The following is a 25,838-nucleotide window of genomic DNA, read 5'->3' on the forward strand; positions in this document are numbered from 1 at the left end:
GTGGTCATAAACCAGCTCCCGGCTCCGAGGTGGCTGGTTTGGTACAGAGATGTAGAAAGATTTTGAGAGGCCTTTTATTTATTTGTAAACAAATGAGACTTCAGGCCAAAGTGGTCATGTTTTAGAAGTGACCTGTATAATGGAAGGGGGTGGGGGTGGTCAGTTCTGAAAGCTGAGCAGTTCAGTCCAGAACTGTTGGGAGTTCAGCAGTGTGGAAACCGGCTGCCAGACTCTCTCTCCTTCTGGGAGAAAGTGAGGACTGCAGATGCTGGAGATCAGATGTGTTGCTGGAAAAGCGCAGCAGGTCAGGCAGCATCCGAGGAGCAGGAGAGTTGACATTTCGGGCATAAGCCCTTTGCTTATTAGAACAGTTGTGTACACTCAGAACAGCATCATTAAGTCTAGTTTGGATAGATTGGGTTCTGTAGATATTTGTTTTATTCTTTGTGTTTCATTCCGTAATTTTGTGAATAAATATTTGTTTTAAAATCTGGTAGTCAACCTAGCTAACTTCGGGTAATTTTCACTGTAAGCTTATCGAAATAAATTACAAAGTTATGATCTGGGCTGCCTGCGAAAGAATGTTTTGAGTGGTCTGACCTAGTCCATAACATACCTCAGTTATCTAAACTTTGGCTAATTTGCCATTAAAGTGATCCTTTTTGGCATATCTAAGGCTTGTGAAGAGTTGGAGTTGAGGGATTCTATCAAAATAGAATAGCTGCTTTGTAACACAGTTTTCATTTCCACAGATGTCCAAAGCTGTACAGAACAATGGAGCAGCGTCAACGTCACAGAGTGCAGACCCTGTCCCCAGTAAAACTGATGTTCCTGCAGACTTGTTGGACTTCTACGAGCAGATGGATAAGGACGAGGAGGAGGAGGAGGAGGAACTGCAGACAGTGTCCTTTGAAGTGAAGCAGGTGATGACTTACAACATTGTTCAGCTAATAAATCCCACAGGCATTCGGGAGAATGGTGTGCACGTGGAAGTTAGCAGCACAGAGATTGATTGAGTATTGATGACATTCAGGCAAAGCTTGATAAACACAGTGGAGCAAGGAGTTAAAGTTTACACTGATTGGATGAGGCAAAATAAAGTAGACTACAGCTTCTGCAGGGCAGAATCAGCAGCATAGACGAGTCTGTGTAAATGTCCTATTTCTGTGCAGTATTGTTAAACTCAATTTAACCAATCACTGAGAGTGCAGAGACCAGAAGATCAGGTCACATCCATGTTGAAACAAACACAGAGAATGCTGGAGAAACTCAGCAGGTCTGTTAGCATTTAAAGAGTGAGAAGCAACATTAACATCTTGAGTCTGAAATGATTCTGCAGTTCCAGTGCTGATGCCACCTGCTTAATTTTTCTAGCATTTCCTATTTTTATTTCAGTCCTTTGTTTTATTGCATCCATGTTGAGTTAGAGGGTCCCTGTTCTGCAATCCTCATGCCATTCAACTTAGCCAGTGATTACGAGAAAAATTATTTTCAAGGCTTGATTAGATTAGATTAGATTCCCTACAGTGTGGAAACAGGCCCTTCAGCCCAACAAGTTCACACTGACCCTCCGAAGAGTAACCCACCCCCATCTGACTAATGTACCTAACAACAATGGACAATTTCCCATGGCCAATTCACCTGACCTGCAAATCTTTGGAATGTGGGAGGGAACTGGAGCACCCTGAGGAAACCCACGCAAACACGGGGGGAATGTGCAAACTCCACACAGATAGCCTACGGCTGGAATCGAACCTGAGACCCTGGCGCTGTGAGGCAGCAGTGCTTACCAAAGTATCAGTTTAAAATTAAATGCTTGCCTCTGGGTGCACTTCCTGCTCATTTGTGCCACAATCAATTCCTTGTTTCCAATGGAAACTGCCTTTTGAAACTTGTCACACCTTCCTGCTTTTCTGTTGACCTAGAGCAAGGCAAAATGAACCCAGACTGTAAATGTGAGGCACCTCTCTGTGAAATATGCTCCAGTCTTGTTTGCTGCTTTGTTTTTCACAGTTTTCTGGTCTGGAGGAGTCAGTTTCTAAACAGTATGTTCCTGTAGGGAATGATTGAGGAGCTGCAGAAGCAGTGTATTCACATGGAGTACCCCTTACTGGCAGAGTATGACTTCAGGAATGATACCATCAACCCAGATGTTAACATTGATCTAAAGCCAACTGCCGTCCTAAGGCCCTATCAGGAGAAGAGCTTAAGGAAGATGTTTGGAAATGGCCGTGCCAGGTCAGGGGTTATTGTCCTCCCCTGTGGTAAGTATATCAGGGATCTGCTCAGACTGCCATCTTCTCTGTCTGCTTGTCCTGCTGGCTGTATAGTTCACAGCTGTCTGTTTTAACCAGGAGCTCTGCTTTACAATTTGAGAGTTTGTGTGTCTCAGAAGAAGTAGATCTATTTTGATTTCATCCTTCTGAATACAAATTCCAACCTCTCCCGTTTCAGTGGCTAACAGGCGCTGAATTCTTCAGTAAAATCTCTTTTATGCATGCCACCTTCAACATTGTAGCATTCCTTCAATACTGACCCTCTGACAGTGTGGCACTCCCTCAGTATTAACTCTCTGAAAGTGCAGCACTCTCTCAGCACTGACTCTGTGACAGTGCGGCACTCCCTGAGTAATGACCCTCTAACAGTGCAGCAGTCCCTCAGTACTGACCCTCCGACAGTGCAGCAGTCCCTCAGTACTGACCCTCCGACAGTGCAGCACTCCCTCAGCACTGACCCTTCAGTGCAGTGCTCACTCCGTGATGACCCTCCGACAGTGTAGCACTTTCATTGCTGTTGGGCTGAGTTACATCCTTGTATGTGCAGAGTAGCCCTGTGATTTTTAGCAATTCATCTGGAGTTCCTGGTCAGTGTTTATTCCTCAAACAATGTCATGAAGAATTGATTCTCTGGCCTGCCCCTTTTGTACAGTCTGCAACTTGTCTGTTCTGCCCACAATAAATTATCTGAGGAAGGATGTGAGGTTGTTCGATTGGAGAGAACGAATACCGCTGCGAACTGTTTGGCTGAATGGCCTGTTTCTCCAAATACAGCAGGGACTGGGCTTTGCGATGTGCTGAGGTGCTGTAAGACGCTGCATGATGGAATTTATCTGCTGATCTTTCTGAATCACTGGGTTTAATGATGTGGATCCTTTTGTACCCCTCAGGTGCTGGCAAGTCCCTGGTTGGAGTGACAGCAGCCTGCACTGTGCGGAAGAGATGCCTCGTCCTCTGTACCTCTGCCGTGTCAGTGGAGCAGTGGAAGTCACAGTTCAAAATGTGGTCAACCATTGACGATAGCCAAATCTGCCGCTTCACCTCTGACGCCAAGGACAAGCCGATTGGCTGCTCGATCGCCATCAGCACGTACTCAATGTTGGGACACACCACCAAACGTTCCTGGGAAGCAGAGCGAGTGATGGAGTGGATGAAAAGTCAGGAATGGGGTTTGATGCTGCTTGATGAGGTGCACACAATTCCAGGTAATGGCTGTAGTACAGGGCGTGGCCGGTTAAGATTAGATTACTTACAGTGTGGAAGCAGGCCCTTCGGCCCAGCAAGTCCACACCGACCCGCCGAAGCGCAACCCACCCATACCCCTACATTTTACCCCTTACCTAACACTACGGGCAATTTAGCATGGCCAATTCACCTGACCCGCACATCTTTGGACTGTGGGAGGAAACCGGAGCACCCGGAGGAAACCCACGCAGACACGGGGAGAACGTGCCAGCCCTAGTCAATGGGTGACACTTATACAGTAAATCAGCATTTCGATTCAGCGCAAAGTAACTCAGTTCGGGAGCTGTCACTCTGTTCGATGGGAACGTTCTACAGAAACGTAAGCACCAACTGCCTTGGGGAATGCCTTGTTTAATGGAGGCGGGAGATTGTTGTTTACAACATAGGAAGAGGCCATTCAGCCCATCATGTCCATACCTATCAACAAACATTTCTTTTTCTTTCATGGGATGAGGGTGTTGCTGGCTGGGTCAGCATTTATTGCTGCACATGTGTTGCTGGAAAAGCGCAGCAGGTCAGGCAGCATCCAAGGAACAGGAGATTCGACGTTTTGTGCATAAGCCCTTCATCAGGAAGAAGGGCTTATGCCCGAAACGTCGATTCTCCTGCTCCTTGGATGCTGCCTGACCTGCGCTTTTCCAGCAACACATTTTAAGCTCTGATCTCCAGCATCTGCAGACCTCACTTTCTCCTCAGCATTTATTGCCCATCCCTAATTACCCAGAGGGCAGTTTAAGAGTCACCCACTTTGCTGTGTGACTGGAGTCACATGTAGGCAAGACCAGGGAAGAATGAAAGTTTCCTTCTCTAAAGGACATTAGTGAACCAGATGGGCTTTTCCGACAATTGCCGTGGATTCACAGTCATCATTAGACTCTTAATTACAGAATTTTATTATTGAATTAAATTCAACCATCTTCCGTGCTGAGATTTGAACTCTGGTTCCAGAACAAAATTATCTGGGACTCTGGATTAACATCCAGCAATAATACCACCAGGCCATCACTTTCCCTGTCTGGTCGTGCTATTCCCATTTCTCTAGCTCTTGGAGGATTTGACATTGCAAGTTGAGATTGCAACCACTCTCTCAGGCTGTGCATTCCAGACTCCCACCACACACTGTGAAGACAATTCTCAACTCTTTCTTTCCTTATTATTTGTGGGATATGGGTGTTGCTGGCTGGGCCAGCATTTATTATCTGTCCCTAGTTTCCTCTTGAGAAAGTTGGGGTGAGCTGCCTTCCTGACCCGCTGCAGTCCTGTGTGTTGTAAGTAGACCCACAATACCCTTAGGGAGGGAATTCCAGGATTCTGACCCAGTGACACTGAAGGAACGGTGATATATTTCCAAGTCAGGATGGTGAGGGGCTTGGAGGGGAACTTGAAGGGAATGGTGTTCCCATGTATCTGCTGCTCTTCTTCTAGATGGAAGTGGTCATGGGTTTGGAAGGCACTGTCTAAGGACTTTTGGTGAATTTCTGCAGTGCATCTTGTAGGTAGTGCACACTGTTGCTACTGAGTGTAGGTGGTGGAGGGATTGGATGTTTGTGGATGTGGTGTCAATCAAATGGCTGCGTTGTCCTGGGTGGTGTCAAACTGCTTGAGTGTTGTTGGAGCTGCCCCATCCAGGTAAAGTGGAGTATTCTATCACACTCCTGACTTGTGCCTTGTAGATGGTAGACAGGCTTTGGGGAGTCAGGAGGTAAGTTACTTGTCACAGTTTTCCTAGTCTCTGACCTGCTCATGTGGCCACTGTGTTTATGTGGTGAGTCCAGTTGAGTTTCTGGTCAATGATAACCCTCAGGATGTTGGTAGTGGAGGATTCAATGATGGCAACATCATTGAATGTCAATGGCAGTGGTTAGATTGTCTCTTATTGGTGATGGTCTTAACCTGGCATTTGTGTGGCGTGAATGTTACTTGCCACTTGTCAGCCCAAGCCTGGATATTGTCCAGATCTTGTTGTATTTGGACACAGACTGCTTCAGTATCTGAGGAGTGGCGAATGGTGCTGACCATTATACAGTCATCGGCAGACTTCTGACCTAATGAAGGAGGGAAGGTCATTGATGAAGCAGCTGAAGATGGTTGGGTCTAGGACACTCCCCTGAGGGGCTCCTGCAGAGATGTCCTGGAGCTGAGATGACTGATCTCCAACAACCACAACCATCTTCCTACGTGTCAGGTATGACTCCAACCAGCAGAGAGTTTGTCCCCTTATACCCACTCACTCCAGTTTTGCTGGAATCAGTCTTGCACACCCTTCCAGGCTATTGACTCCTGTACTAATGGAAAAAGTGCCTTTCTAACCACCTTATCCATGGCTCTCATAATTTTGTACATCTCTATGGGGTCCCCTTCTCAACCTTCATTGTTCCAAGGGATATAACTCCAGCCTTCCTCACCGCTCACACCCTCCAGTCCAGGCAGCATCCTTGTAAATCTTCTCTGTACTGTCTCTCATGCAACCACATTCTTCCTATAAATAATGTCGCGACTAGAACCACACACAGTACACTATTTATGGCTTAACCATTGTTTTATACAGTTCCAGGATAACCTCCCAGCTCTTGCATTCTGTTAAAGGCAAGTTTCCCAAGCACCTTCTTAACCATCTATTGTACCGCTGAGCTATCTTCAGGATCTGAGGATATGCACGCTAACGTACTTTCCAGGATTTTACCGTTCATTGTGTGATCCCTGACCTTGTTTGCCCTCCCAAAGCATTGGCCAGTTTTCAGAAGGATATTATTAACCTGGAGAGGGTTCCATAGAGATTTACCAGGATGTTGCCGGATATGGAAGGTTTCAGTTAGGGGGAGAGGCTGGATCGATTAGATTCTCTAATCTAATTTCCACACTATTTCCCTACAGTGTGGAAATAGACCCTTCGGCCCAACAAGTCCACGCCGATCCTCCGAAACGTAATCCAGCCCGACCCATTTCTCTCAGACTAATGCACCTAACACTATGGGCAATTTAGTACGGCCAGTAGACCTGTCCTGCACGTCTTTGGATTACGGGAGGAAACCGGAGCATTCGGAGGAAACCCACGCAGACACGGGGAGAATGTGCAAACTCCACACAGACAGTCACCCAAAGTTGGACTTGAACCTAGGACCCTGGTGCTGCCAGGCAGCAGTGCTAACCACTGAGCCGCAAATGTGTTGCTGGTCAAAGCACAGCAGGTTAGGCAGCATCTCAGGAATAGAGAATTCGACGTTTCGAGCATAAGCCCTTCATCAGGAATAAGAGAGAGAGAGCCAAGCCGGCTGAGATAAAAGGTAGGGAGGAGGGACTAGGGGGAGGGGCGATGGAGGTGGGATAGGTGGAAGGAGGTCAAGGTGAGGGTGATAGGCCGGAGTGGGGTGGGGGCGGAGAGGTCAGGAAGAGGATTGCAGGTTAGGAGGGCGGTGCTGAGTTGAGGGAACCGACTGAGACAAGGTGGGGGGAGGGGAAATGAGGAAGCTGGAGAAATCTGAATTCATACCTTGTGGTTGGAGGGTTCCCAGGCGGAAGATGAGGCGCTCCTCCTCCAGCCGTCGTGTAGTTGTGTTCTGCCGGTGGAGGAGTCCAAGGACCTGCATGTCCTCGGTGGAGTGGGAGGGGGAGTTAAAGTGTTGAGCCACGGGGTGATTGGGTTGGTTGGTTCGGGCGGCCCAGAGGTGTTCTCTGAAGCGTTCCGCAAGTAAGCGGCCTGTCTCACCAATATAGAGGAGGCCACATCGGGTGCAGCGGATGCAATAGATGATGTGTGTGGAGGTACAGGTGAACTTGTGGCGGATATGGAAGGATCCCTTGGGGCCTTGGAGGGAAGTGAGTGTGGAGGTGTGGGCGCAAGTTTTACATTTCCTGCGGTTGCAGGGGAAGGTGCCGGGGGTGGAGGTTGGGTTGGTGGGGGGTGTGGATCTGACAAGGGAGTCACGAAGGGAGTGGTCCTTGCGGAACGCTGATAGGGGAGGGGAGGGAAATATATCCTTGGTGGTGGGGTCCGTTTGGAGGTGGCGGAAATGGCGGCGGATAATACGTTGTATGCGCAGGTTGGTGGGGTGGTAGGTGAGAACCAGTGGGGTTCTGTCTTGGTGGCGGTTGGAGGAGCGGGGCTCAAGGGCGGAGGAGCGGGAAGTGGAGGAGATGCGGTGGAGGGCATCGTCGATCACGTCTGGGGGGAATCTGCGGTCCTTGAAGAAGGAGGCCATCTGGGTTGTGCGGTGTTGGAATTGGTCCTCCTGGGAGCAGATGCGGCGGAGACGAAGGAATTGGGAATATGGGATGGCGTTTTTACAGGGGGCAGGGTGGGAGGAGGTGTAGTCCAGGTAGCTGTGGGAGTCAGTCGGTTTATAATAGATGTCTGTGTTGAGTCGGTCGCCCGAGATAGAAATGGAAAGGTCTAGGAAGGGGAGGGAGGAGTCTGAGACAGTCCAGGTGAATTTCAGGTCGGGATGGAAGGTGTTAGTAAAGTTGATGAACTGTTCAACCTCCTCGTGGGAGCACGAGGCAGCGCCGATACAGTCATCGATGTAGCGGAGGAAAAGGTGGGGGGTGGTGCCAGTGTAGTTGCGGAAGATGGACTGTTCCACATATCCTACGAAGAGGCAGGCATAGCTGGGGCCCATGCGGGTGCCCATGGCAACTCCTTTAGTTTGGAGGAAGTGGGAGGATTGAAAAGAGAAGTTATTCAGGGTGAGGACCAGTTCAGTCAGTCGAAGGAGGGTGTCAGTGGAAGGGTACTGGTTAGTGCGGCGGGAAAGGAAGAAGCGGAGGGCTTTGAGTCCTTCGTGATGGGGGATGGAGGTGTACAGGGACTGGATGTCCATAGTGAAAATAAGGCGTTGGGGACCGGGGAAGCGAAAATCCTGGAGGAGGTGGAGGGCGTGGGTGGTGTCCCGAACGTAGGTGGGGAGTTCTTGGACTAAAGGGGACAGGACCGTGTCGAGGTATTGGGAGATGAGTTCGGTGGGGCAGGAGCAGGCTGAGACAATGGGTCGGCCGGGGCAGGCAGGTTTGTGGATTTTGGGCAGGAGGTAGAAACGGGCGGTGCGGGGTTGTGGGACTATGAGGTTGGAGGCGGTGGATGGGAGATCCCTTGAGGTGATGAGGTCCTGGATGGTCTGTGAGATGATGGTTTGGTGGTGGGAGGTGGGGTCGTGGTCAAGGGGGCGATAAGAGGAGGCGTCCGCGAGCTGGCGTTTGGCTTCAGCGGTGTACAGGTCAGTGCGCCAAACTACCACCGCGCCTCCCTTGTCTGCGGGTTTGATGGTGAGGTTGGGATTGGAGCGGAGGGAGTGGAGGGCTGCACGTTCTGAGGGTGAGAGGTTGGAGTGGGTGAGAGGGGTGGACAGGTTGAGTCGGTTGATGTCACGGCGGCAGTTGGCTATAAAGAGGTCGAGGGCGGGTAGGAGGCCTGCACGGGGTGTCCAGGTGGATGGGGTGTGTTGGAGGCGGGAGAAGGGGTCGTCAGAGGGTGGGCGGGAATCTTGGTTGTGAAAGTAGGCACGGAGGCGAAGGCGGCGGAAGAATTGTTCAATATCTCGCCGCGTGTTGAACTCATTAATCCGAGGGCGTAGGGGAACGAAGGTGAGGCCCCTGCTAACTGAGCCGCCATGCCTACTTTACAAAGACAAGGACAATATTCATTCTTCAGGATAGGCTGGGACTTTTTTCACTGGAGGATTGGAGGCTGAGAGGCAACCTTATAGATATTTATAAAATATTGAGGGGCATTGATAAGGTAAATGGCAGATGTCTTTTCCATAGGGTAAGGGATTTCAGGACTTCAGGCAATATTTTTAAGGTGAGAGGTGAAAGATCAAAAGAGGACATACGGGCAATTTATTTATACAGAGTGTGGTTCATATGTGGAATGAACTTCCAGAGGAACTGGTGAATGCGGGCACAGTTCCAACATTTAGATAAGTTTATGAATAAAAAGTGTTTTGAGGGATATGGGCCAGGATCAGGCAGGTGGGGTTAGTTTAGTTTGGGATTCTGATCGGCATAGACTGGTTGGACTGAAGGGTCTGTTTCTGTGCTGTATGGCTATGACTTTTGACTTTTGCCAGTGCTCTGACCATTCTGCTAATTTTCTTGTTATCTGTGAATGCCTCAATCAGATCACCTACGTTTTAGACACATCATTAATGTACACCATAAACAGGAAGAATTTCAGCACCAACCCTTGCAGAACTCCACTGAAATTAGATTTGTAGTGACAGAAACATTCCCTGTACCTAGTACCCTCTGCCTCCTATTCCTGATCCAGTGTACCACTTTGCCTGAGATCCCATGGGCGATTATTTTCTTGGCTAATCTGCCATGAAGTACCTTCCCAAATGCCTTGCCAAAGTCAATGTGGACACATCAAATGCATTGATCTCATCAAACCCCAGGTTACCACCTCAAAAAAAACAACGGAGATTTGTTACACATGACCTTCACTCAACAATTCCACGCTGACTATCCTTGAATAAATCGGTGTCTCTCCAAACGCAGTTATATTCTGTCCTTCAGAATTCTATGTCATAACTTACCCACCAATGAGATGAGACTGTCATTTTCTGGTATATCCCTTCCTCCCTTTTATAATAACAGCAACAACGTTAGCAGTCCTCTGGCACCTCACCTGTGGTCAGAGAGGACTTGCAAGTTTATTTCCAGGGCTCCAGATATCTCCTCCCTTGCCTCCATTTGAGTAAAATTAGCCTTTCTGCAGTTCAGAGCTTTTTATTCCTGGCCCATCCTTATCTTTCTCAGTAACTAGCCTAGATCTAACTAAGTTATGGTCACTGTTTCTAAAATACACCCCTACTGGGTTGCTATTATTACTGAGCTCATAATCAGATAATAGAACTGCCCCAATGCTTCGGGAATCGAATTCCCTCCCTCCCTCCTGCGCCCGAACATCAAGCCCATATTTGACTGAGTGTGGCATCAAGAAGCATGAGTGGGAATTCCCTGCTGGTCAAAGTCAAACCTGACGCAGAGGAAGATGGTTGTGGTTGTTGGAAGTTGCAGGAGTTCTTCAATAATGTCCTTGGACCAAACATCTTCAGCTGCTTCATCAATGACCTTCCCTCCGTCAGAAGTGGAGATGTTTGCCAATGATTGCATGATGTTCAGCACCATTCGCCCCTTCTCAGATACTGAAACAGTCTGTGTTCAAAAGCAGCAAGATTTGGACAATAGGCTTGGGCTGATAAGTGGCAAGTAACATTCGCACCACACAAGTGCCAGGCAATGACTATCTCTAATCAGAGACCATTTAATCATCGCTACTTGATGTTCAGTGGTGTTACTATCACTGAACACTCTGCTGTCAACACCCTGGGAGGGACCATTGACCAGAAGCTAAACTGAACTAGCAGGATGGCATGGTGGCTCAGTGGTTAGCACTGCTGCCTCACAGCACTAGGGAGCTGGGTTCAATTCCAGCCTCGGGCGACTGCATGGATTTTGGACATTTTTCCTGTGTCTGTGTGGGTTTCCTCTGGGTGCTCCGGTTTCCTCCCCCCATCACAAAGATATGCAGGTCAGGTGAATTGGCCATACTAAATTCCCTATAGTGTTAGGTGCATCAGTCATGGATAAACGTTGGGGAATGGGTCTGGATGGGTTACTCTTCGGAGGGTCGGTGTGGACTTGTTGGGCTGAACGGCCTGTTTCTACACTGTAGGGAATCTAACATAAAATATCTAATATAGTGTCTAAAGAGTGGGTCAGATGCTCTGAATACTGCAGTGTAATAACACATAGCATACCTCCTGACTCCCCAGAGCCTGTCAAATCACAAGTCAGGAGTGTGATGGAATACTCCCCACCTGCCTGGATGGGGGCAGCTCCAACGACACTCAAGAAGCTTGACACCATCCAGGACAAAGCAGCCGCTTGATTGACACCACATCCACAAACATCCAGTCCTTCCACCAGCAACACTCAGTAGCGGCAGTGTGTACTTTCTACAAGATTCACTGCAGAAATTCATCAAAGATCCTTTGACAGCACCTTCCAAACCCATGACCATCACCCCCTGCAAGTTCCCCTTCAAACCGCTCACCATCCAGACTTGGAAATATATTACTGTTCCTTCAGTGTCGTTGGGTCAAAATCCTGGAATTACTTCCCGAAGGGCATTGTGTGTAAACCCATAACACACGGACTGCAGCAGTTCAGAAAGGGTGCGCACCCCCACTTTCTCAAGAGCAACTAGAGACAATCCACCCTGGCCCAATCAGTGACACTCACATGGAATGTGTGAGGTATCTCAAATCGTTCCAGCTGGACGTTCACCTACCTTATCCTCTGTTCTAATAATCATTACTCTGTAGTCCTGAGAATTACTACTTTTCAAGTCCTGCTTTTCAGTGTCCTATCTAACCCCCTAACGGCTGCTTTAAGGACATCATTTCTTATTCTTCCCGTGTCAGTGCGAAGAGAGGTTTAATCTGTATCTAACCCTGTGCTGTACCTGTCATGGGAGTATTGGTTAGGGACAGTACTGAGGAAGCTTTACTTGCAGTTTGAAAGAGTGGAGGAGCCTTTACTCTGTGTTTAACGTTGTACAGTGGTGCAGTGCTCCTTTTGAGCACCAGGAGTCCTGAGCATGCACCTTGACCCATTCACTGGTTTACTGTATCTGTACACTATCTCTGAGTTAACGCTGATGGTTATTCCTTCCAGCAAAAATGTTCCGTCGTGTCCTGACCATTGTACAAGCTCACTGCAAACTGGGCCTGACAGCCACGTTGGTCCGGGAAGACGACAAAATTGTCGACCTGAATTTCCTCATTGGACCAAAACTGTTTGAAGCCAACTGGATGGAGCTGCAGAACAGTGGTTACATTGCCAAGGTGCAGTGTGCTGAGGTGAGTCTTTCACACAGAGTCCGAAGGGTCAGTACAGTTAATGTAGACCTGATAGAGTTCATACCCTGTCATTTACCTCAAGAGGGTTGGAATATAAAAGCAGCGATGTGCTTCTGAGACTTTAATTAGGCCCCATTTAGAAGAGAGTGTCCAATTTTGGGCCCCACACCTCAGGAAGGACGTACTGGCACTGGAGCGTGTCCAGCGGAGATTCACACGGATGATCCTGGGAATGGTAGGCCTAATGTACGATGATTGGCTGAGGATCCTGGGATCCTGCGGCACGGTGGCACAGTGGTTAGCACTGCTGCCTCACAGCGCCTGTAGACCCGGGTTCAATTCCCGACTCAGGCGACTGACTGTGTGGAGTTTGCACGTTCTCCCCGTGTCTGCGTGGGTTTCCTCCGGGTGCTCCGGTTTCCTCCCACAGTCCAAAGATGTGCGGGTCAGGTGAATTGGCCAAGCTAAATTGCCCGTAGTGTTAGGTAAGGGGTAATATGTAGGGGTATGGGTGGGTTGCGCTTCGGCGGGTCGGTGTGGACTTGTTGGGCCGAAGGGCCTGTTTCCACACTGTAAGTCTAATCTAATCTATATTCATTAGAGTTTAGAAGGTTGAGGGGAGATCTAATAGAAACTTACAAGATAATGCATGGCTTAGAAAGGGTGGACGCTGGGAAGTTGTTTGTGTTAGGCAGGGAGACTAGGACCAATGGGCACAGCCTTAGAATTAGAGGGGGTCAATTTAGAATGGAAATAAGGAGACATTTCTTCAGCCAGAGAGTGGTGGGCCTGTGGAATTTATTGCCATGGAGTGCAGTGGAGGCCGGGACGTTGGGTGTCCTCAAGGCAGAGATTAATACATTCTTAATCTCTCAAGGAATTAAGGGATACGGGGAGATTGTGGGTAAGTGGAATCGAAATGCCCATCAGCCATGACTAAATGGTGGAGTGGACTCGATGGACCGAATGGCTTTGCTTCCATTCCTATGTCTTATGGTCTTGATACCTGATTGTGTACTGTTAAGAACCACCCGCTGAGATAATGTAGTGTGGATTTGGTTGCAGAATAATGTTGGGGACAGACCAGAGTTCTGATCTTCCCAAAAGTCCTTGTAGCGTAGGGCCAAGTTTTATAACTTGCACAAAGTTGAAGAGATGCCATCAACTGAATCTGGTTTAATCTACAGGGCTATTCTCATTAGACCAGAACATGGCTACCATCCCACACACTAGACCACATAGACCCTAAAGAACCTTGTTAGAAGATATGGATGGTAGCACACAAAAATACAGTGACATTGGAAATGTGAAGTTTGCTGAGGTGTGTTCCCTCATGCACCGAGAACAAAGATGCAAATGCCCAAACTAGGAGCATTAAATAAATTTTAAATTTTTAAATTAGACTTACAGTGTGGAAACAGGCCCTTCGGCCCAACAAGTCCACACCGACCCGCTGAAGCGCAACCCACCCATACCCCTACATTTACCCCTTACCTAACACTACGGGCAATTTAGCTTGGCCAATTCACCTGACCCGCACATCTTTGTGACTGTGGGAGGAAACCGGAGCACCCGGAGGAAACCCACGCAGACACGGGGAGAACGTGCAAACTCCACACAGTCAGTCGCCTGAGTCGGGAATTGAACCCGGGTCTACAGGCGCTGTGAGGCAGCAGTGCTAACCACTGTGCCACCGTGCCGCCCATTAAGCATTCAGCTCCCTGAGCCAGCTGTGCTGTTCGAGAAGACCATGGTCGTACTGATTGTCTCCTGAACTTCCCTTTCTACTCCCAAAACCTTTAACTCAAGCTTTTAAAAAAAAATTCAATGATCTACTTCCACCACTTTCTGATGGAGTTCCGCAGATTAATAATCCTCTAAGAGAAAATAGTAATAATCTAAAGAACTTTAAAGGGGAGATTCGTCATTTTAAACCTGTAAGCCATCACTCTTGTCTCCCTTTTATAATGGAATCCTTTCAGCTCCATCCTGCTAATTTCCCTCGAGATTTTATACGTTTCAATAACACCACCTTTCACTCTTCTAAACTCCAGTGAGGTTATAGGTTCAGCCTGCTCAACCTTTCTTCGGTGGTGAGGACGGTGCTCAGCTGGAAGGTTGGAGTTGGGGTGAGGTGGGGGAAGGGGAAATGAGGAAATTGGTGAAATCCACATTGATGCCATGGGGTTGAAGTGTTCCGAGGCGGAAGATGAGGCGTTCTTCCTCCTGGACCATCTCTTGACACCTCCCTCCCCTTCCTGGACCTCTCCATCTCCATTAATGACGACTGACTTGACACTGACATTTTTTGCAAACCCACCGACTCCCACAGCTACCTGGATCACACCTCTTCCCACCCTACCTCCTGCAAAAATGCCATCCAGTATTCCCAATTCCTCCGACTCATCCGTATCTGCTCCCAGGAGAACCAGTTTCACCACAGAACACACCAGATGGCCTCCTTCTTTAGAGACCGCAATTTCCCTTCCCACGTGGTTAAAGATGCCCTCCAACGCATCTCGTCCACATCCTGCTCCTCCGCCCTCAGACCCCACCCCTCCAACCGTAACAAGGACAGTGGTGCTCACCTTCCACCCTACCAACCTTCACATAAACCAAATCATCCGCTGACATTTCCGCCACCTCCAAAAAGACCCCACCACCAGGGATATGTTTCCCTCCCCACGCCTTTCCGCCTTCCGCAAAAACCATTCCCTCTGTGACTACCTGGTCAGGTCCACGCCCCCCTATGACCCACCCTCCCATCCTGGCACTTTCCCCTACCACCGCAGGAATTGCAAAATCTGAGCCCATACCTCCTCCCTCACCTCCATCCAAGGACTCAAAGGAGCCTTCCATGTCCATCAAAGATTTACCTGCACATCCACCAATATTATTTATTGTATCTGTTGCTCCCGATGCGGTCTCCTCTACATTGGGGAGGGTAGACGCTTCCTAGCAGAGCGCTTTAGGGAACATCTCTGGGACACCCACACCAATCAACCACACCGCCCTATGGCCCAACATTTCAACTCCCCCTCCCACTCTGCCGAGGACATGGAGGTCCTGGGCCTCCTTCACCGCTGCTCCCTCACCACCAGACGCCTGGAGGAAGAACGCCTCATCTTCCGCCTCGGAACACTTCAACCCCAGGGCATCAATGTGGATTTCACCAGTTTCCTCATTTCCCCTTCCCCCACCTCACCCTAGTTCCAATCTTCCAGCTCAGCACTGTCCCCATGACCTGTCCGACCTGCCTATCTTCTTTTCCATGTATCCACTCCACCCTCCTCCCTGACCTATCACCTTCATCCCCTCCCCCATTCACCTATTGTACTCTATGCTACTTTCTCCCCACCCTTCAATTATCTCTCCGCTCTGCAGGCACCCTGCCTCTATTTCTGATAAAAGGTTTCTGCCCGAAACGTTGATTTTCCTGCTTCTCGGATGCTGCCTGACCTGCTGTGCTTTTCCAGCACCACTCTAATCTAGTCTCATACTGAATGGAAACAGAACTTTTGGACCAATCTGTCCATTGTCAACAATACATCAAAATGTAATCTATTCCCATTTGCCAGCGCTTAGCCCATATCCCTCCAAACCTTCCTATTCAGTGCCCATCCAGATGCCTTTTAAATGCTGTAATTGTACCAGCTGCCACTGTTTCCTCTGGCAGCTCATTCTGCACACACCACCCTCTGTGTGTAAATGTTACATCTCAAATCCTTTTTATATCTCTCCGCCTCACCTTAAACCTGTACCTTCTGATTTTTGGATTCCCCTACTCTGGGCTATTCCCCCTATCCATACCCGTCATCATTTTATAAACTCCTTTAAAGGTCATCCTTCCCCGACCATCACTCTCAGGAAATAAAGCATCAGTCTATTCAGCATCTCCCCATAGCTCAAACCTTCCAGTCCCAGCAACATCCTGGTAACTCCTTTCTGCACCCTCTCCAGTTTAACAACATCCTTACTTTAGAAGGGTGACCACTGTCATTAATCTGAGTCAGTCTGTGTTCAAGACCGCACTGTCTAAACAATAGTGTGAGCACTGCTGCCCTCGGGCCACTCTTCCACCAACTCTCCCAATTTTCTAGATTCCTCTGCCTGTTTTTGTTTGCAGTCATTAATTACAGGGGGAGATAGTTGGAAGCAGAGACCTGCTGCTGTCCTTTTGCCACTTTGGATGAGACATTATGGGGCAGCATGGTGGCACAGTGGTTAGCACTGCTGCCTCACAGCGCCAGAGACCCGGGTTCAATTCCCACCTCAGGTGACTGACTGTGTGGACTTTGCACATTCTCCCCAAGGGGAATGGGTGGGGTGCGCTTCAGCGGGTCAGTGTGGACTTGTTGGGTCGAAGGGCCTGTTTCCACACTGTAAGTAATCTAATTACCTGTGGAGTTTGCACATTCTCCCCGTGTCTGCGTGGGTTTCCTCCGGATGCTCCGGTTTCCTCCCACAATCCAAAGATGTGCAGGTTAGGTGAATTAACCATGCTAAATTGCCTGTAGTGATAGGTGCATTAGTCAGAGAGAAATGGGTCTGGGTGGGTTACTCTTCAGAGGGTCGGTGTGGACTGGTTGGACTGAAGGGCATCTAATCGAATCTAATTAAACCGAGGCCTTAGCTCCTTGCTCTGTCAGATGTGTGACATCCCCTAGCACTGTTTCAAAGACAATTGTCAAAGACAATTGGGTGATTTTTCTCTCCAGTGCCCTGATTAAAGTTAGGCTCAATCTAAAAAGAAAAGGTTTAATTGCTATCCCAATGCAGATTGTGGGAGTTTATTCAGCATACATTGACTGCAGCCTTTCCTGCATTACTATGCTTCAGAAAAGCTTATTTGGCAGTGGTCATGATATAAATACAAGTTTCTTTTTCTTAAACACTTTGTGTTGTGTAGGTCTGGTGCCCAATGTCACCTGAGTTTTACAGAGAGTATGTCGCCATTAAGACGAAGAAACGGATGCTGCTTTATGTGATGAACCCCAACAAGTTCAGAGCTTGTCAGTTCTTGATTCGCTTCCACGAGCGAAGAAATGACAAGATCATTGTGTTTGCAGACAATGTATTCGCACTGAAAGAGTACGCAATCAAACTGAACAAGTAAGTAATGGCTGTAAGGTACATCTATTAATACTGAAGGCAGACAGAACTGACATTTCATCTTGTTTCAGTTTCAAGTTAACAAAACAGATGAGAGGCATTCTCTGGTTCACTCCTCGGGGCAACGTCTTGATCAATTCAAGTCACCTTACCTGGTTCTCATCGGGGCGGGGGGGGAGGGGAGGGGTGGGGTGGGGTGGGGTGGGGGGGAGGGGACTAGGCAGGGTTCTCGTTGCTGGTTTGTAAGTATGGCCAGAATTTCATTTTGTTGAGAGAGTCCCCAGGATCATGTGCTTGTTGCTGCTCTGGCACTTTGTGGGTTTGGGTCAAAGTCATGTCTGTGTGTATTTTAAATTTCAGACCTTACATTTACGGTCCAACATCACAGGGAGAGAGGATGCAGATTCTGCAGAACTTCACTCACAACCCGAAGATAAACACCATCTTTATCTCGAAGGTAAATGGGGAAAGACGCTAGGTCTTACAGCTCTGAGCTGACGGCAGTGTTGCTGGGTGTGTGAATTGTGGGTGATGCCCCATGTTGGTGAATAGTGCAGTCACCACTGGAGCTGTTTCTTGTTATTCACTGCACTGTGTTGGTGAGATGGTGAATGTGAAGGGACTCTGATGGTCTGATCTTTGATAGGTGGGCGATACCTCGTTTGATCTCCCTGAAGCTAATGTGCTGATACAGATATCATCGCATGGAGGGTCCAGGCGGCAGGAGGCCCAGCGGTTGGGCAGAGTACTACGGGCAAAGAAAGGTGAGTGAGAGGGCTTTAACTCATTAATGAGAAGCCGTCTTCACTGGCTAGGTGAGCATTTATTATCTGCCCCTCATTCCTTTGAGAAGGTGGGGGTGACTTGGCTTTCTGAACCACTGAAGTCAATGTGCTGTAGGTTGACCCACAATGCCCTTGAGGGATTGTTGGATTTTGACCCAGTGACACTGAAGGACCTGTGATTACCTTCCAAGTCAGGATGGTGAGTGACTCAGAGGGGAAGTTGCAGGAGATGGTGTTCTTCGGGATTTGAAGTGGTAATGGGTTTGGGAAGTGTTGTCTAAGGAGTATGGAAAGGTAGCAGATTTCCTTTACTAAGGGACAATTGTGAACGCAATGGGTATTAACAAATTGACAGTGGTTGCATGTTCACCGTGAGGATAACTTTTAAATTCTAGATTTTTATTTGAGAGTTCAGCACCAGCCGTAGTGGTATTTGATCCCAAATCCCAAGAGTATTAGTCTGGGTCTTGGGGTAACTAGCCCAGTGGCATTACCATTGTGTCACTCCTGACAACATTGAGGATACATACAGTTGGATTTGACCTGTGTTTTGTGCAGCAGGCAAATTGCTGGTGTTGTTATTGATGCCACTGTGGTAGCTATACTGGTACACTGTGATAGCTGGAGCCGCTCAGTGGTTAGCACTGCTGCCTCACAGCACCAGGGATCAGTTCCAGCCTCAGGTGACTGTCTGTGTGGAGTTTGCACATTCTCCCCGTGTCTGTGTGGGTTTCCTCCGGGTGCTCCGGTTTCCTCCCACAGTCCAAAAATGTGCAGGTCAGGTGAAGTGGCCACACTAAATTGCCCGTAGTGTTAGGTGAAGGGGTAAATGTAGGGGTATGGGTCTGGGTGGATTGCGCTTCGGCGGGTTGGTGTGGACTTGTTGGGCTGAAGGGCCTGTTTCCACACTGTAAGTAATCTAATCTAATTCCTGATGTCACACGGATTGAATTGAATTGCCTGAAGGCTGGTAGCTGTCGTGCTGGATATCACTGGAGGAGGTTTCAGATGGATTATCCACTCAGCACTTGTGGCTGGCGATAATTACGCACTCCACAGTTTGGGATATGTTTTGAGCTCCCGCCACAGTTCATCACTGGGTGTGCCAGGACTGAAAAAACGTGTGTCGGTCTGCGCTCTGTGAGCGCTGTGTGTCGGTCTGCGCTCTGTGAGCGCTGTGTGTCGGTCTGCGCTCTGTGAGCGCTGTGTGTCGGTCTGCGCTCTGCGTGCGCTGTGTGTCGGTCTGCGCGCTGCGAGCGTGCGCTGTGTGTCGGTCTACGCCCTGCGTGCGCTGTGTGTCGGTCTGCGCCCTGCGTGCGCTGTGTGTCGGTCTGCGCCCTGCGTGCGCTGTGTGTCGGTCTACGCTCTGCGTGCGCTGTGTGTCGGTCTGCGCTCTGCGAGCGTGCGCTGTGTGTCGGTCTACGCCCTGCGTGCGCTGTGTGTCGGTCTGCGCCCTGCGTGCGCTGTGTGTCGGTCTGCGCCCTGCGTGCGCTGTGTGTCTGTGGCTTTATTCTATAACAGCAGCTTTCACATCGTTTGTGACACTGAGCTTAGCAAGTTAACATTAGTTGACGTGAATAGTGCAGAGTCATTGGATTCAAAGAATTAACTCTATTACTCTCTCTGAAAAATGCTACCAGAGTAGTTGTGTTTCTCCAGCACTTTGAATTTTTGGAACAAAAACAGAAATTTCTGGACAAGCTCAGTAGGTCTAGCAGGATCTGTGAAGAGAAATCAGCTTAACGTTTTGGGTCCAGTGACCAGACCTGCTGAGTGTGTCCAGTAGTTTCTGGTTTTGTTTCTGATTTATACAGCATCTGTAATTCTTCTGGTTTTGATGCATTTTTTGTAACTGCAGTTAGAACAGATTCTAATTTAGCTGTAAGTGAGGTGTGTAAGAAGCCACCCCATCCACTTAGTAACCAGAGAGGTTCTGAGACCTGTTTGCTATGTCCTGTCTGATTCTCATGTCTGCCCCGATCTTGTGGTGTCTCACAGGGATGGTGGCTGAGGAATACAATGCCTTCTTCTACTCCTTGGTTTCTCAGGATACACAGGAGATGGCCTACTCTGCAAAGAGACAGAGGTTCCTGGTGGACCAGGGTTACAGTTTTAAGGTGAGTGGAAAACCAGCTGAGTTTGCATTAGTAAAGGGTCAGGCTCAGGAACATTGAAAATAGCACCAGGAGTGGGCCATTCGGCCCTTCAAGTCATTCATTATGGTCTTGGCTGATGTCCACCTCCCGAGTCTGTTCCCACTTTCACCCCATATCCTTTTAAACTCTTTAGTTGTAAGCATTATATAAAGTCATAAGGGTCTACAGCACGAAAACGGGCCCTTCAGCCCATCAGCCTTAACCATGTTCCGTTGTAGAGACTTCCCCAGGCTCCCAACTGTCTGGGTGAAGACATTTCTCATCTCAGTCTGTAATGGCCTTCCCCTTGTCCTTAGACTGTGACTGCCCTGGTCATCGGGAACATCCTTCCTGTGTTGACCCTGTCTAGTTCTGTTAGAGTTTTATAGGTTTCTATGAGATCCCCCTTCATTTTCGTAAACTCCAGTGAATATAGTCCTAACTGATCTAGTTTCCCTTCATATGTCATACAGTCATAGAGATGTACAGCATGGAAACAGACCCTTCAGTCCAATCCGTCCATGCCGACCAGATATCCCAACCCAATCTAGTCCCATTTGCCAGCAGTTGGCCCATATCCCTCCAAACCCTTCCTATTCTTATACCCATCCAGATGTCTTTTAAATGTTGTAATTATACCGGTCTCCACCACTTCCTCTGGCAGCTCTTTCCATTCATGCACCACCCTGTGTGTGTGAAAAAGCTGCCCCTTAGATCCCTTTTAAATCTTTCCCCTCTCACCCTAAACCTATGCCCTCTAGTTCTGGACTCCCCCACCCCGGGAAAAGACCTTGCGTATTTATCTTATCCATGCCCCTCATGATTTTATAAACCTCTATAAGGTCACCCCATAGCCTCCGACGCTCCAGAGAAACCACTGTTGCACTCCCTCCATCGCCAGACTATCCTTCCTCAGATAAGGAGACCAACACTGCACAGAATATTCCAGGTGTGGCCTGCCCTGTGCTGCTGGAGTAAGACTTCCAGCTCCTGTGCTTGAATCCTCTCGCTAGGAAGGTCACCCTACCATTTTCATTTTTCACCTGCTACTCTAGCATGCTTACCTTCAGCGACTGGTGTATAAGGACACCCATTTTCCATTCAGAAGACAATCTGCTTTTCAGTTTTTGCAGCCAAAGCAGATAACTTCTCATTTGATCAAATTCTGCTCCACCTGCCAGGTGTTCACTCATCTTGTCCAAATCACACTGAAGGGTTAAGATGAGATGTTCTGAGTTAGGATCGGGGTCACTGTTCATTTTCTGTTTTCATTCATGGGATGTGGGCACCAGTAGTGTTGCCCATCCCTAGTTGCCCCTTGAGAAGGTGGTGGTGAACTGCTGCCTTGAGCTGCTGCAGTCTGTGTGCCATGAGGGAAAGGGTTTCAGGACCCACTGATACTGAAGGAAAGCCGCTTGTCCCATTAGTTAATTAAAAATAAATTAGCTGTCGCTCATTGTGGTCCCGAATGGTTTCCAGGTCACGGGGAGGATAGTGCTGGGTCTCATTACGTCACCATCTTGGAAAGGTTCTGCATTGTGAACTTGAACAGAAGCAAAATGCAAAATGTCCAGGATTGTCATCAACATGCGACAGGAACAAGACCCTCTGAGGAGGAGATCTGTATAACTCTCAAACATCTTCATCTCTCGGATGGTGCTTTGCCTGTTCCCCTCCTGAATCTCTCCATCCCTGCTGCCTCATTCACCTTCACTGAAGGAGCTCAGCCCGAATACCTTGGCCCTCAGTTCCTTCCTTCAAACCCAGGTCTGATAGTTCTTCCCAGTGTCTCACTGCTCCATTTGGTGGTCAGTTCATGGTTTCTAATCACTGACTCACTAATGTCATACATGAGAACTGTCTGATTGAACTTTGTCTCTGTCTGTCTCTTTTCTGTCCCTTTGTGCCTCTCCCACTGTCTCTCTTTTTCTCTCCCCCTCCCTCTATCTTCCTCTCTCTCTTTCTCTCCCCCCTTCCCCTCTCTACCCGTCCTCCCTCTTTCTCTCCCCCTCTGTCTCTCTCTCCCCCCTTCCTCTCTCTCTTTCTCTCCCCCTCTGTCTCTTCCTCTGTCTCTCTCCCCCTCCCTTCCTCTCTCTACCTGTCCTCCCTCTCTTTGCCACCCCCTGCCCACCCAGGTGATTACTAAACTGGCAGGATTGGAGGAGGAGGATCTGGCCTTTGCTACCAAGGATGAGCAGCAGCAGCTCCTGCAGAAAGTTCTAGCAGCCTCGGACCTCGATGCAGAGGAGGAGGTTGTGGTCGGAGAGTTTGGGTCAAAGGGACAGGTATGTTCCAGTTGGATTGTCGAGCTGCAGAGTGGAGGGCATGTCCAGCCAGGGAAGGTGGGAAACGGAATTAAAGCCACGTGTTGCAAAGAATACTGTATACCTCAGATAAGTACCTCCCAGAATGGCCACCAGTGTGCCATGGCAGGAGGGGATGGTAAAATTAAATTGTGTATTATGGAACCTATAAGAAGTAGGAGCTAAATTAGGCCATTTGACCCATCGAGTCTGTTTCTCAAACCCATTCTCCATGATCCCCCGTACTAACCAAGACCCTATCTAGCTCTGTCTCGATGACGTGGCCTCCACAGCCCTCTGCAGCAATGAGTTCCACAGATCCCCCACCCCTAGCTGAAGAAATCCCTCCTCATCTCAGTTCTAAAGAGTCGTCCCTTCACTCTGAGGGTGAGCCCTCAGGTCCTAGTCCCTCCTACTAATGGAAACATTTTTCCCCATGTCCAGGCCTCTCATCCTTCTAAACTCCATCGAGTACAGACCCAGTCTTCAACTGCTTCTCATATGACAAGCTCTTCATCCCTGGGATCATACACAGTATAAAACCTGATTGACTACTGCATGCATTGAAATTCCGTGTAGAACAAACATGGGCATACATCCTGACATTCCCCTGGTACAGAGGATCAGTATGATGAGTCTCTGCACTGTCTGTGAGTCAGTACTCACAAAGCACAGCATCCCCTCAGTACTGACCCTCTGACAGTGTGACTGACCTTTCAACAGAGCAGCACTCCCTCAGTACCACTCTGGGTATGCCAGTCTGACGGTTACAAGCATGTCTCCCATTTCGGACCTGGCATGTCCTGTTAACTTGTCACCTTCTCCTTCAGGTCTCACGGAGAATGGGTACAATGAGCTCCATGTCAGGGGCTGATGACACCGTTTACTTGGAATATCATCGGACCAAGAGTTTTGGCAAGAACATCCACCCTCTCTTCAAACGTTTCAGGAAATGAGTCGCTGCTGTTCCATTCTGTGGGAAGCCAGCTGTGCAGGGTAATGGGGAGCACATGGACTGGCCTACATTTCATAACCAGGAGCCAAATCCGCTCGGGGAGTTTTTTTCGGGGTATTTATTATGATGCCTGGAAAGTCATTTGAATTATTAAATTGTCTTTTTTTTCTAAATGTTTTCTTTGTTAGATTCTGTGTCATCCCCAGTTCCTGAAAAGTTCTTTGCTGTGTTGATCTTGCTTTGTGTTGTATCTCAGTCCTCTGGGGAACACAGCCTGACCACTGTGGATTTTACAGTTCAGAATTGAGGGAGCTACTTGGAAATTCAGGAAGGGAGCTAGAGGGAGAGTGAGAACAAGAGAAGTTAAGAAAAACAACAATCAATGGAGCAGAAAACTCATAAAGGGACTATACAGTATGGTCAAGTGAAAGAGGGATTGAGAGGAAGGATGAACAAATTAAGAATATTATATATGTATGCACGAAGCCTAAGAAATAAGGTGGATAAGATTGAGGCTCAGTTGGACATCGGCAGGTACGATATTGTGGGGAGAACTGAGATGTGGCTTCAAGAGGCCAGGGCCTGGGAAATAAATGTTCAAGGCTCTACAGGCTATCGAAAGGACAGACTGACGGGCAGAGGGGATGGGGTTGCCCTGTTGGTGAGGAATGATATTCAATCTCTTGTGAGGGGGGACATAGAATCAGGAGATGTCGAGTCAGTCTGGATAGACCTGAGAAATTCTAAAGGTAGAAAGACCCTAATGGGAGTTACCTACAGGCCCCCAAACAGTAGTCTAGATATAGGGTGTAAGTTGAATAAGGAGTTGAAATTGGCCTGTCACAAAGGTATTACTACAGTTGTTATAGGGGATTTCAACATGGGAGACTGGGAGAATCAGGATGGGACTGGACCCCAAGAAAGGGAGTTTGTGGAGTGCCTCCGAGATGGATTCTTAGAACGGCTTATACTGGAGCCTGCCAGGGAGAAGGCAATTCTGGATCTGGTGTTGTACAACGAACCGGTTTTGATCAGGCACCTCGAAGTAAAGGAGCCATTAGGAGGTAGTGACCAGAATATGATAAATTTTAATCTACAATTTGAGAGGGAGATGGGAGGATTGGGAGTGTCAGTTGTTGTAGTTGAACAAAGGGAGCTATGAGGGAGGAGCTGGCCAAAGTTCTGTGGTACAATACCTGAGCAGAGATGGCAGTGGGAACAGTAATGGCAGGTATTTCTGGGTATAATGCAGAATATTCAGGATCAGTTCATTCCGAAGAGAAAGAAAGACCCTAAGGGGAGGCAGGGGCGGCCGGGGCTGACGAGGGAAGTTAAGGACTGTATAAAGATAAAAGAAGAATAACATAGCAAAGATGAGCAGGAATCTCAAGGACTGGGACACATTTAAAGAGCAACAGAGTATAACTAAAAAGGCAGCACATGGAGGATAAATGAGGAACGAAGGCAAACTGGCCAAAAATATAAAGGAGGATCGTAAAAACTTTGTTAGGTGTGTGAAAAGAAAACAAATGGTTAAGACTAAAATTGGGCCCTTGAAGACAGAAACGGGTGAATTTATATGGGGGGGGGGCAAGAAAATGGCAGAAGAGTTGAATAGGTACTTTGCTTGTGTCTTCCCCAGTGAAGACAGATCCAATCTCCCAGGTGTAATAGTGGTTGAAGGACCAAGGGTAATGGATGAACTGAAGGGAATTTATATTAGGCGGGAAATGGTGTTGGATAGATGGTTAAGTCTGAAGGCTTACAAGTCCCAGGACCTGCTGGTCTGCATCCCAGGGTACTTAAGGAGGTGGCACTAGAAATCTTGGAGGCATTGTAATCATTTTCCAAGTTCTTCTCCTCTCTCCACAAGAATCTCAGTGAGTCTCTCTCTCTCACTGCAACCCCCAGGTCATCTCCTCTGCCCTGAAACTCTTCAACCATGTCCTGAAACAGACTCACTACCACAGTCACATTTGCTTCCGCCTCGGAACCCTTCAACCCCAGGGCATCAATGTGGACTTAATCAGTTTCCTCATTTCCCCTCCCCCCCCCCCCCCCCCCCCCCCACCCCCCCCCAGTTCCAACCTTCCAGCTCAGCACTGTCCCCATGACCTGTCCTACCTGCCAATCTCCCTTCCCATCCATCTGCTCCTCTCTGACCTA

At 48.5% G+C, this 25,838-nt stretch overlaps 1 protein-coding gene across 1 annotated transcript in view; it reads left to right on the plus strand.

Annotated features, from left to right (window-relative positions):
- ercc3 (excision repair cross-complementation group 3) overlaps positions 1-23,845 on the plus strand; it is a 42,029-nt gene extending 18,184 nt beyond the window's left edge. Inside the window, exons 6-15 of the mRNA XM_060828214.1 lie at positions 753-923; positions 2,060-2,264; positions 3,167-3,481; positions 12,198-12,382; positions 17,292-17,494; positions 17,855-17,951; positions 18,141-18,258; positions 20,278-20,396; positions 22,550-22,699; positions 23,548-23,845. Of these exons, the coding sequence (XP_060684197.1) occupies positions 753-923; positions 2,060-2,264; positions 3,167-3,481; positions 12,198-12,382; positions 17,292-17,494; positions 17,855-17,951; positions 18,141-18,258; positions 20,278-20,396; positions 22,550-22,699; positions 23,548-23,673 (1,689 nt within the window). The 3' untranslated portion in view covers positions 23,674-23,845. The remainder of the gene's footprint in view (positions 1-752; positions 924-2,059; positions 2,265-3,166; positions 3,482-12,197; positions 12,383-17,291; positions 17,495-17,854; positions 17,952-18,140; positions 18,259-20,277; positions 20,397-22,549; positions 22,700-23,547) is intronic.
- The last annotated feature ends 1,993 nt before the right edge of the window (positions 23,846-25,838 follow it).

Source organism: Hemiscyllium ocellatum, chromosome 7 (genome assembly GCF_020745735.1).
Source record: "Hemiscyllium ocellatum isolate sHemOce1 chromosome 7, sHemOce1.pat.X.cur, whole genome shotgun sequence".
Lineage (NCBI taxonomy): Eukaryota > Metazoa > Chordata > Chondrichthyes > Orectolobiformes > Hemiscylliidae > Hemiscyllium > Hemiscyllium ocellatum.